This window comes from Myiozetetes cayanensis, unplaced genomic scaffold (assembly GCF_022539395.1).
Source record: "Myiozetetes cayanensis isolate MyiCay16 unplaced genomic scaffold, myiCay2020 scf31, whole genome shotgun sequence".
NCBI classification, from domain to species: domain Eukaryota; kingdom Metazoa; phylum Chordata; class Aves; order Passeriformes; family Tyrannidae; genus Myiozetetes; species Myiozetetes cayanensis.
Window position 1 is genome coordinate 2,775,466 of NW_026087533.1, and position 12,566 is coordinate 2,788,031.

General features: G+C 54.2%; 1 protein-coding gene across 2 annotated transcripts; it reads right to left on the reverse strand.

The window, feature by feature from the left end:
• Positions 1-698: 698 nt before the first annotated feature.
• On the reverse strand, positions 699-12,013 carry LOC126645601 (CCN family member 2-like). Of its 2 annotated transcripts, none has more exons than XM_050326225.1 (5): positions 11,890-12,013; positions 6,813-7,041; positions 3,361-3,609; positions 2,714-2,922; positions 699-2,527 (listed from the first exon to the last, which is right to left on the reverse strand). In XM_050326225.1, the coding sequence occupies exons 1-5, from the start codon at positions 11,950-11,952 to the stop codon at positions 2,216-2,218; spliced, it is 1,062 nt and encodes a 353-aa protein (XP_050182182.1). In that variant the 5' UTR covers positions 11,953-12,013; the 3' UTR covers positions 699-2,215. The 2 variants fall into 2 exon arrangements, with proteins under 2 accessions (XP_050182182.1, XP_050182183.1); XM_050326226.1 differs by having other exon boundaries at positions 6,813-7,026; positions 11,890-12,004.
• Positions 12,014-12,566: the final 553 nt, after the last annotated feature.

Consider the following 12,566-nt stretch of genomic DNA (forward strand, 5'->3'; position numbering starts at 1 on the left):
CTGTCACCGCGTGTCCATCACCGTGTGTCCCCCCCTCTGCCCACACCAGGGCCTTTCCAGCTCCCAAAGAGCCACGGGACGGAGCCTCAACAGCCCGCAGCTTAAGTGGGCTTGTCCCCCCATCCCCTGCCCCTCCCGGGGACCCTCAAACCTTCCCCGGGGAGAAGGACGGTTTGGGGGGAGGAAGAGCCTCTCGTCCCCGCCGTGGTGGGAGAGGAGGGAGCCCCTGGCTAATGTGATGAGAGGGGGATGAATCCATAAGCTGTTAAGCCGCTGCAAAACCCCTCGCGTTCTGGCCCCGCTATCACCGACTTCTGCTCACATCTGCTCCCGGGGTTATTTTTAATCGGGTATTAAGGACTCCTGGGTCCTTCAGCAGGCAGAGGGAGGGCTCTGCTTGTCCCCACCCCCCCACCCCGAGCAGGAGCTGTGATTTGTGGGCCCCTGAGACACCAACACCAGCCCCGCTGCTATTTGGGTGGGGGGAAAGGGACCTTCTGGGACCCCCATCCCCTCCACACCCAGCCATCAGCTCTGCAGAGGGTCCCAGCACTGGTCCCTACAGGCTGGGAGCGCTGGGGAAAGGCTGAAGGGGGAACCAGGCAGGAGCCTCACACGGGATGTAAAAAATAAACATGTAAAACAAACAAATAAATATATAAAATATGTAAAAAATAAAGATATATTTATTAGCATTGAGTAAAGTGCAACCTCAGCGTGGTTGGAGGTTCAGCAGCCGAGGGAGAGGCAGGAGAGAAGCTCAGAGAGGGGAATGGCACGAGCAGGGCTGTGCCAATGGGATACAGGAACTGTACAAGTGCCTTAAAAATAAAAACAGAAACAACACCAGATAAATTATTTACAATCCAAATCGATTACAGGAGGATGAAGGGTCAGGAGCTGCTGCAGGCTGGGAGAGCAAGAAGAGGGGCTGGGATGGGACACAGGCCCTGAGCTGGTGTGTCAGGGGAGTTTGGGGGTTCAGGGCAACATTTGGGGGCAGCTGGGACTGCCCCCTGGCATCAGGCTCTGCTCTGGGGGGAGATGCAGTGGGGTGAAGCCTTGGGGCTGCCGCTCCTGCTGGAACAGGAATTCATTGGGATTTGCACAGGGGATGTGATGAACAGGATCAGGCCTTGTATCTGGATGTCTCTGCTAAAAAATCAGCAGAGGTTTTTACACAAGAGCTCAGCAGTTCCATGGAGCTGTGGAGCTGCAGGGGCTGCACTGCTGCTGGACACACCACCAGCACTTTCCTGTGCTGGCCTCTCCTGGAGCTATGGGATGTCCTTAATGGCAGAGACTCTGTCAGGCCTGTGCCCAGGTGGGAATCCTACTGGAGACCTCAGTGCCAACAGCTCTCTGTGTCACTGAGTAGCTCCAGAGGGGATCTGTTCCATTTACAAATACAAGAATTTTTCTTGCCAGTGCCTTAAACTCCCCAGGGAGGCCTGAGCTGAACAGTGCTCCTCCTACTCAAACACATCAGAGCAAAGACTCTGGAGCCCAAACACAACTGTGGGTGTGTGAACTGGGGGGGTCCAGCCTCTCTTCCACCCCAGAGCCAGTTCTGAAGAGATCAGGAAGAAATTCTTCCCTGGGAGGGTGGGGAGGCCCTGGCACAGGCTGCCCAGAGAAGCTGTGGCTGCCCCATCCCTGGAAGTGTCCAAGGCCAGGTTGGATGGGGCTTGGAGCAACCTGGGCTACAAGATGAGCATTAACATCCCTCCCAACCCAAACCATTCTGTGGTTCTGTGAAATGCTCACCAAGGCACAGAGAGCAGCACCCACAGGGGACAGGTTTCAGTCTGGCAGCCTGGCCCGCTCCCAGTTCATGCTGGAGGAGCTCCTGGGGTCTGAATCAGGAACTGTGCCCGCTGTGCTCTGGGCTGGAGACAGGCTGGAGCCACATGGCTTTGATCCACTCCCCTATCTGGCCAGTGGGAACATGGATCAAGTTTGCAGCTCGAGCCTGGGTCTGGTTCCTTCACTGACCTGTGCGGCACCGTGGGTGGGGGGCAGAGCGCTGGAGCAGCTGGGGCTGTTCCCCCCCAGACCTCAGCTCACTGGGAGCACTGGTGTGAACTGTGCTGCTCTGGAGCACAGCACAGCCCCTCACAGAGGGGACAGAGGCTGCATTGTCCTGGGACACAGCCACCAAAGCCCCGCAGATCCCTCCCGACACCTCGGATCCAACCCGGGATGGGGGGGGGGGCTATTGCCGCTCGCTCCTGACGTGGTCCCCGATCATCCGCCTGTGGTAGGTGGCCAGGAAGATGTCGTTGTCCCGGGGGCAGTCGTAGTGGCAGGAGCACACCTTGATGAACATCATCTTCCTGCGGAAGGAGTCTCCCTCGGGGCAGCGGAACTCCACGTCGGCCGTGCTGGTCAGCTCGGGAGTGCAGCACCGCCCGTCCCAGCAGCTCCCGCAGAACCGCGGCCGGTACGAGCGGGCGCTGGTGCACCCCGAGAACTCGAAGTGGAGGCTCTGGCGTGGCCTTGGGGTCCTCACGCACTTCTTCCCTTTCTAGGGAGGGAGCAGGGGGGTTAACACAGACAGGAAAGACGCACGGAGGCCTCCGCTCCATCCCCATCACTGTACAACGGGGCAGAGACAGCAGGACCACAGAGCAAACCCTGTGAGCCAGCGCCATTCCCAAGGTCTCCCCTGGCATTTGGGGAGCTGGGGTCCCCCTCTCCCCAAGCCCCCTACCTTGGTTTTCTCCATGGGGAAGTCGCAGGGCCGGACCATGCAGAGCCGGGTCTCCTTCTCCAGGCGGCACCGGGGGTTGTCGTTGGTGACGCGGGCGGAGATGCCCATCCCGCAGCTCCGGGAGCACGCGCTCCACGCCGTGGTCTGCACCAGGCAGTTCTCCTGCAGGTTGTTCAGCTCGGGCTTCTGGGCTGGCTCCTCCCTGAACACTGAGCCACGGGGAAGGGACACAGGGCGAGGCTCAGGGCTTGGGACCAAGCGTGGCAGCTCCACGGCTGTTCCCAGCCCGAGTCTAACGCTGCAGGAGCAGCAGCAGAGGTCTGGCCCATCCCATGAGCAGGGGGAGGATGCAGGGAAGCATTTCCTACCACAGCACGGCACCAGCCAGCTCTGCTGTGACACCACAGAGTGCACACAGCATCACTGAGGTCTCACATCAGAGGCTCTGGTACCCACGTGCCAATGCACAAAACCACCACCAGTTCCAAACCAGCCACTGCCCCAGCGCACAGGTAGTTTGGACCCTCTCCTATTCCCCAGCAAACGGCTCCTGGCCCCGTTCCATGCACCCCAACCCACCGGTATTTTGGATCCGCCCCTCTCTCCCAGCCGACCGCTCCCGTTCCCATCCCACCCATCCCGCTCACCCGCCATGGCCGTCCCGAGGTCGTTGTCGCTGCCCTCCTCACACACCCACTCCTCACAGCACTTGTCGTGGACGCGGACCCTGCGGGGGCGGGGGCAGTCGGGGGACGGCAGGCGCAGGTCGTCGGAGCAGAGCGGGATGCAGCCCACGGCCCCGTCCAGGCAGATGCACTGCAGTTTGCACGTGGGCTGGAAGCTCTCCCCGTTCAGGTAGATCTTGCCCAGCAGGTCACACGTTGCGCCCTCGTGAGCTGTGGGAGGAGGAGGAGGAGGAGGAAGAGCTGAGCAAGAGGCTGAAGTTCTGCCTCAGGAGGGGCAGAGCCCGCCCTGCCCTGCTCTGCCATCCCAGTGCTGGATGGTTTGATATTTGCCTCCCTGGACTCAAGGCTGCTCCTGACATCCATTTTTTGGAAGCACCAACCCTCCCAAAGCTCTCTAGAAAAATTTCCTCTCCATTTGGGTGAGATACCAAGTGTGAGTTTGTCTTTGCAGCCCGTTCCCAGTCAGTGCCCGGTCAGTGATGTCACATCCCTGACACGGCACACGAGCAGCAACTTTGCTCCTCACTACTCCTGGCAGACCAAAAGGCAACGTTCTCCCAAGAGCAACTGGTTCCCACGTGGCTGATGGCACCTACAAAGGAAATGACACTTTGGGTTGGTGACCTTCCTGGCCCCTCTGTGATGCACAAATCTCTTCTTCCTTCCAGCTCCACCTTTTTCTAGTTCCCTCTCTTCTGATCTCCGTGTCTCTCATCTCCAGCCCTCCTGCCACTCTTTCCCTCCTCCCTAATAAAACCTGTTCATAAAAGGAAACACAACAATATCTGACACGGAGCAGCAAAACCTTCACTCTGCAACAACTTGTTATATCTGGCTCAGCCGAAAACTTTCCCAGTGGAAGTTTTCCAGCAGAAATCTCTTATTTGATCGAGATCAGGAATGGTTTCACTAGGAACCAACTGAAGCATTTCATTTTGATATCAAAGGTTTCCCTTATGCTCAACCAAAATACTCGTGGGACAGTGTCCATTGAGGGAAGTGTTTTGCTCTGGTAATTATTTTAGACACTGTAAAAGATCAAGATGAAATATTTTGATAAAATGGAAGCAGAAAGTTTTGACACAGCCAAATGAGTATTCTAAATAAACCATGGACAATTTTGAGGTGTTTTTTTTTTTAATATATAGATATTTAGACTTTTTTTTTTTTTTTTTTCCCAGCCTGAAATGAAATGTTGAAATCTCAGAGTTGTTCACGGGACAGAAATCCTGATTTTGGACAGTTCTCAGCAGCTGCTGCTTTCTGCAAAAAAAAAAGCCATACAAACCTCTATTGGGAAGTTACCAAAATGAAGGATTCTTGGCTGCTTGTGGAGGCTTCCCAGGAAACCTGATCTATTTTGCCCTTAGTCCTGCTCACCCGGGGGACACTGTGTCAGGCAGAAAGTGTTTGGACTAAACAAGGATCAAGAGCCTCTTTCCATCCCATCCCTTGAGGGGACACAAATCCTTCCGGACTGTTCCAAACCAGAGTTGGATCTCAACTGGCAACTCTTTTCAATGCCATTGGGATAAAAATACTCCTGTGCTCCAACTCAGAAGTTTCAAAATCCTCACTTTTTCCACCAGAGTGGAAGCCATCCATCCACCCTCCCTCCACACAATCATTCAGGCTTATTTTTAAAGCCTCTCTCCCTGTTTTTCAGCCCGAGCGCTCTCCCGTCCCGCTGAACGGACCGTGCTGTTCCCTCTCCTCCCTCCCCACCCAAGGAATGGCAGCTCACTCCAGGGGTTGATTATGTTTTCCAAACTCAGTGGTTCTGTCGTGCCCTTCATTACCCTCCCTGACCTCCCTTTCCCAATGACCTGATCCAATTAAGGCACTGAAGCGACGGCGCCCGCAGAGTGAGGAGGTTCTTTATTCCCTGGCACTGCCCAACCCCAAACACCAACTCCAGCCAAGGAGACTTTTGCCCTTTCCCACAGGGAGTATGGCAGGGCTCAGGGAGCCTCTCCAGCTCCTCTGCCAGCTCCCAACACCCACCCAGGCCACCCTAGCACTGGTAGGAACCCCACTCTAGAGTTACTACAGGGTTGGCTCTACCTTTCTGATACTCCAAAGTATCTGCAGGAAGAGAAGGAGTCCTCTGCATTGTGTGGAATGTCATAACATTAAGCAAATACACAATAATTTTCCCTCTTTCACAACTCCAGCTGCCTGCCCTGCCTCCAAAATCCCCCCTTCTTCCAACAGATCCATGTGGACACCACAAAAACGTCACCCAAATCCTCAGCCCAAATCCTCGGTTGATTTTTGGGAGATATCCTGGTCTGGGTTCGCTGGGAGTTTTGCCATGAAAAGCTGAATTTCTCACTTAAAAGCAGGAAGGACAGTTGTGCCAGCAAGTGTGATTTCCTCCACAGCAGGAATTTGGGACTCTTACTCCAAAATGTTTGGATCAAACCTGTTATGTCACGGTGAGCACGAAGCACCGTTACCAGAAGGATGTCCAGGGTGGGAGATTTGGAGATGGAGATTCCCCTAGCCCAGAGGAAATCATTCCTGTGATTTCACTGCCTTTCCTCTACAAACCCACACCTCATTCCCAGTGGGAATGGTGCATCCTGCAGCTCACACCTGCTGGGTGTTGTCACGCCTACATTCACCTCATAAAGCTTCAATCCTCAGCTCTCAGGTGTCAATGCCTACAGAAAGTACCAGGAGCTCCCGTGGCTCCTACAGATCCCAAAAAACTGGGTGAGGGAAATGAAACAACTTATATAAACTTTTCAAAATAAAAAAAACCCTAACAACTTCTACAAGTTAGATTCATTTGGACAAGGGCCTGAAGCTCCTGGCAGAGATGGGGCAGAGGAGTCTTGTTTTTAAGCAAAGAAAAGGAGATTGAGGAAATACTTGCCTTTTTTTTTTTTTTTCCTCTTGACCAAAGTAATTTTTGCCTGTTTTAAAAAGAGCCACCAAATAAAATAAAATAAAAAAAAAATCAAAAAGAGTTTTCTTTTCTGGCTGAAAAGAGGCATGAGGAGAGAAAACAGTTTCTTGCCTTTGTGTTTACCTGGCTCAGGAATTCCCATGTTCCACATGGACACGATGCAGGGAAGGAGCTGTTCAGCTCTTCCCACCCACATATTCCAGCCAGAAACACACTTTGGGAGCAGCCAGGTACAGAACACTCATATCCAGTGCAAGGCATGGGGGTTTGGGGTGGGATTTTCCAAGAAAAAATGCTTTCAGTAAGAGCCCGGGTTGCTGATTTTTACCCACCGGGATAGAGGATGTGTCCTAAGGATGTCCCAGGACACAGGAGAGATCCACAGCCCCACTCATGCCTTGGGGGCTGCAGGAAGGAGCTCTGTGTGTGTGTATGCCAGTGGATTTGTTCTGGGAGGGGCCACAGAAAACCACCCAAGAACAGAACATGCAGGTCTCACCTAAACAGATCCCGCTGCCTCTGTGGATCTTGGAGAAGTCGCAGTAGAGTCCCTTGTGGTGGTCGCAGGGCCTGTGCAGGGAGCAGAGCTCTCCCAGCTGCCTGGCACACACCTTGCAGCAGCCACAGGCATCCAACACGTGGCTGGTGCCAGCAGGGCACTGCAGAGGCTGGGAGGGACACTGGCATGGGAATGTGCAGGCCTGGGCTTCTCCCTGGAGGGCAAAAACCTATGGAGAGGATGAGCCCGGGCAGGGAAAGGGAAAACACGGCTCTGCTGCAAGCACAGACACTCCAGAGAGAGGAGGGAGAGCCCAAGGACTCACAGGACTTTTCTCATCCCTCGTTCATCTGGAGCTCAAGGGGGAAAAAAAGATGCCTCTGGGAAGCAAAGCCAAAACAAACAGGACAAGCAGTAGCTCAGAGTCCCCTGCACAGCTCACCCCCCTCCTCCCTGGAAGCAATAATGTAGTAATTATTAACAGCAAGCAATTCCAGCTCTTACACAGGACAAACATCAAAGCCTCTGCAGCAGCAGCAGCAGCAGCTATGGCTGAAGGGGGGTTTCCTTCTCTGGAAAATCCAGGGTGTGTCCAATACCCCAGTCACTGAGTCTGTGCCACCCTGGATGGCATCAGCTTGGAGCAGCTACAGGAGCTCAGCTCTGGATGTGCCCGGATTTGGGAGATGTGACACCCTGACTGTGGACAGCGTGGCCTCTAAAGACCCTCTGAAACCTCCTCAGTGCCAGCTCCAGCCTGGTTTTCTCTTCCTGCCCACTCGAGTCCCCCCTTGCCCTGCTCCATCACCACTCCAACCTGCTCAGGCACTGTTGCACATGGCTCAGCTCCCACCCGGGGCTGACACGATCTTTGCACATGGATGGTGCTGCCAAAACGCTCTGGGATCCTGCCCTGCTGTGACCTGGGTGGAGAGGGAAGCACCCAAATGGACAAGCCCCTCCCAGCTCCACTGGCAACCTGGGAGAGAGGCAGCCAAGCTGGGAAGAGCCTGAGGGCAGGCAGGGTGGGAGACACACACCTGGGACAGAGGTCAGAGAATAAATTTCTCTTTCTTTGCAGCTCTGTTTGCACTTGTCACATCCCACCCAGCCCTCCCTCGGCAAACAGCTGCCTTGGATGTTGTGTTTGTCACCAATAACAGCAGGAAAACTTTTCCAGCTGTTTTGGCTGTTGCTCTGACTTGAGCTCACGTGGGGTAGGAAGGTGCCAACTGCTTTGTACGGCTGGCACACCCAGCACAGCCCAGGGCAGGACTGGGACCGGGCTAAACCTTCCCTCAAAGGCATGGAATTATGGAATCATAGAATCTGCTGAGCTGGAAGGGACCCACAAGGATCATCCACTCCAACTCCTGGCCCTGCAAAAACACCCAAAAATGCCATCCTGTCCCTGAAAGGATCATCCAAACCCTCCTGCAGCTCTGGCAGCCTTGGGGCTGTGCCCACTGCCCTGGGGAGCCTGTTCAGTGCCCAACCAGCCTGTGGGAGATCCAACCTTTCCCTGAGATCCAACCTAAACCACCTCAGACACAACTCCAGCCATTCCCTCTGGTGCTCCCAAGGGGGTGATTCAGGAATCAGCCTGATTCTCCTGGATCCCTCCTAGCACAGAGAATTTGGGAGCCAAGCCCCTCCTGCCTGCAGCCCAGCTGTTCCCAGCCGGCAGTGCTGGAGCAGCTCGCCAGGAGCTGGCACGTCACAGGGATCCATTCCCAACCACTGAAGAGCATTAAAAGGACTAAAAATACAGAAATCCCCCCTACTGTTTTTCGTGTAGGCAACTGCTGGAGCTGCCAAGGGACGTGTTATCCAGCCCAGGGTGAGTGGGTGGGGGGTACGTGAGCTCACACGAGGCAGAGCATTCCTGACACGGGATCTGTATTGAGATGTAGCCCATGCACTTCAGAAAAAAAAACAATGGCAACAAACATTTTCCAGTGCAGTGTCAGCCACAGGCCATAGAAAGAAACACTCCCAGAATAGCTCTCCAGCTGAAATCCAAACCAAAACAACCTCTTTTGGGGCGACAGAACACAGCGGAATTAAACCCATCCCTGGAAGTGTCCAAGGCCAGGTTGGATGGGGCTTGAAGCAACCTGGGACAGTGGAAGATGTCCCTGCCCGTGGCAGGGGGTTGGACAAGATGGTCTTTCAGTTCCTTTCCAGCCCAAACCATTCCATGATTCCAGGAGTTCTCTTCCTTGCCCTCATTAATCCTTGCTGGCTCTGGTGATTTCCTTGATAACTCACCCACACAAACCACCCCACCTGGTTTCACCTTCAGCTCCCAGCAGCTTCACTCCCTCCCTGTATCACAGCTGCTTTCAGAGTGTCTGGATTCAGATCTCTGGCCTGTCAGAGACCTGCTGGGTGACCCTGCACCCACCTCTGCTCTGCCTCATTTCCCTCGGCTCAAACCCCCAGTCTATCCTGGTTTTCAGGGCTCTTTCCAACACTCCAAGACATTCCCATCAGTCAGCTCAGAATTGCCTCACTCCATCACCCAGGGGGTGTTTGGGCTCCTGTTTGCTGGTTTTATAGCAGAGCAAAGTCAGCCCGTGCTATTTTTAACTCCTGTTGCTCTCCCAGGTCCAGCAGAGGAGGGAATGAGCTGGAATTGGGTTTGGCTCACACACCCCCTGGCCTGGCCAGGGGAACCTCTGGAGTTGGGAACAGCTGTGAGAAAGTCAGTACTGAACCAACCTCCTGAGTCTTCTGTTACTCAATTTTCTTTCAGCTAGGCTAGATAGTGGATTTTATTGGGTTTCCAAGGAGCACCTTCCACCTGCATTTTTACCTAGGACTGCTTCTAGGAGTTGTTTCAATCCAGTGTGGAAACTACCCAAAGAACTGCCCAAACTGTCCCCAGGAACTGCCAGGATTGGAATTAGGGGCTTTGCTGCAGACCCAAATGTAACACCAAGCCCAGCATCTCCACATAACCTGCACTAACCTGGATCCAGAGGGATTCAACTCAGGCAACATTTCATTTTCTTCCCTCTGCAGAAGGGGCTGCCCCAAAACTCACTTTTGCTCTCACTGAGCAGGCTCCTGATTTCAGGGCCACTGCAGCCTTGCCCTTGTTTTCTGTTGAGGTTGGCAGAGCACTTCTGTGAGGTCTGAGAGCAGCAGAACACAACCAGCCTGAGGGATCAAGGCTGTGGAGTTAAGTTCTAAAGCCTGGAATATCAGCTCTCCCTGCTGCTGGCTTTGCTGGCGCCTCTTGCATCCATCACAAACACTGTGTGAGAAGCTGTGGGACTCCCAGGGCTCCTGGGTGATGGCCAAGCCACCCTGGGAGTACCAACACTTGGATAGAGGATTCCCCTGCCTCTGCTCCGTCGTGTTCTCCACCTCTGACTCGCGGGTCCCATCGCAGCTGGCAAGCCAGAACAAGCTCCCTCCCAACTGCCAGCACCAAACCCAGCTACCTGGGGGTGAGAAAGAGGGAGAACCTTCTTCCTGATTCATATTCACATAAAACCCTTCCTCTGCACCCTCAGGAGGGCAACAAGTTGGGGACAAGAGCTCCCACCAGGTCTGTGGCACCCTCGGGATTTCTCATTCCCCATCAAGGTCCGCAGGAGGAGAGGGAGCCAGCTAAGGGAGCCAAACCTAAGAGGACTTTTAAAGTTTGTTTGGGCTCATCACTGCACTCAGAGGGCTGGGAAAGGAGAGTTTTGAGCTGAGCCAGGGGTTAATGCTGCAAGGTAGAGGTGGGACAATAAACACCCAACTGGTTCTCCTTGTGCTCCAAGACTGGCAGTAGAGAAAGCAGCCAAAACACAGCTGTTCATCCTCCAAAACATGGGATTATTGTGAATAAATCCCTGCTCTCCCTCTGTCACAGGCTCTCAAGGCACCTTCCCAAGGCTGTTGCAGCACTTTGTACAACAACCCACAAGGGGAGACAAGAACCAGTGACCCCATTCCCAGTGGGGGCACAGAGACCTGCCCAGGCTGAGCCTAAACATAACTCCCAGAAACCCTGGAACTACTCCCAGCTCTGAACAACACAGCAGGCAGATTCAGGAGTAACAGCTCTCATTTCCTGAATCCATAAAAAAAAAAAAAAACCTCACAGATTCATTTAGGTTGGAAAAGACCTTCATTGGTCACTGAGTCCAACATTACGTTTAGACCTCAAAGAGAGGTAAAACTCCCATTTCTGAGGCAGGTTTAGGGAAAATAACACATCTCAGAGTGATATTTGAGTCACTGATTCACTGTTATTGTTTATATGACAATCACTGCTGCCAAAGATGAGCCAGTGCAAGAACCCAAATGGCAGCAGTTACCCTCAGATCATATCCCAGGGCACATTCCTGGTAGGAAAGGGGCTGGCACACTCCAAGTGCTGCCAGGAGCATCCAACAGAGCTCACCAACCAGGAGTTTATTGCCTCTCTCAGCACAACAAGCCCTGCAAGTGCCTCTGTGAACCCAATTTCCTGATGAATCCAAAAGGCACTTCCAACAATTTAGAGCCATTAATGACTGCGGGGATCTTCCTGCCAGTCCTGGCACGGGAACAGCACACAAACATCCTAAGAGGGATCAGCTGCTCTGTCAGGCACTTGTATTAACAGGAAAACAGGCACAAATCCTGCTCTGGAAACTCTGCAGTCCAATTTTCCCCTGGGGATCACTGGTTTTGGGAGCACATGGGTGGATTCTGTGGCAGCTGGGGAAGGATGGGCAAGGTAAGGAACTGGGATATGAGACTGTTATTCCTTGCAGTGACACAAACTCAGTGAGTGACTTTCCCCTCTCTCTGTTCTCTTCTCCCCCTTGTAAACCAGGGCTGGCCTTTGACTGCTGGGAGGGGGACAAAACAAAACCCATTTCCCTGTGCCAGGAGCCCCGAGATCCGTGGATGACTCGCGTTACACGGGGCAGCTCCAAGCCTGGTTTAATTACACAGCTCCTTGGTCTCGCTCTGCTCCCAGCCCAGCTTCCCTGGGAAGCTCGGGAGCAGGTGGGAAGAGCTTCCCATCCCAAAGCCCTCTCATGCATCCAAGCAAGAAGCTGCAGAGCCCGGGCAGAGCTGTACGTACCCAGCCGGGGGCGAGGAGCAGCAGGAACACGGTCCGGGTCACTGTCCCCAAGTTTCCAGACATCCCGAGCACTGGGAAGGGATCCAGGCTGCCGACCGACTCCCTCTCTCCCGGAGTTTCCCGTCCCTTTGGAGCAAGTTGCACATCGGCTTCTCCTTAAATCTCCTCCGGAGGGGGCGGGCCCCGCTCTGAGCCACGGGCTTGGAACCGAGCCCAGAGGGGTGCAACAAAAACTGCCCGAATTCCAAGGAACGCCAGCGGATTCCTGCGGCCCCCGCGGTTACGGGACTGCCACTGCTGCCCGCAGCCAGCTCACCTTCCAGGCGGGGAAATCAAACCCCAGGAAAAGCAGGGTTATTATGTTTTAATTTTCACCTCTTCCCAGCTCCCGGAGTGGGAACCCTGGCACGGCCTCGCTGACAGAGCCCCCCTTTCCGTTCCTGTTCGGCTGCAGGAGCTGAGGGGTGAATGGGCAGAGCTTTGCGGGGCTCGGTGTTGGAGCAGGAGGGAGGGATGGGAAGTTTGGAGCTGTCAGGTGTCACCTCTGTCCCTGCATCGCTTGTGCTTCCAGCTCTCAGAAATTAAAGTTTCATCCCTAGAACCCCTGCACGAGGAGTGCTTGTAAAACTCCTGCGTGTTTTACAAGGCAACGAAAAGCTCCAGGATGAAGAGGTTTG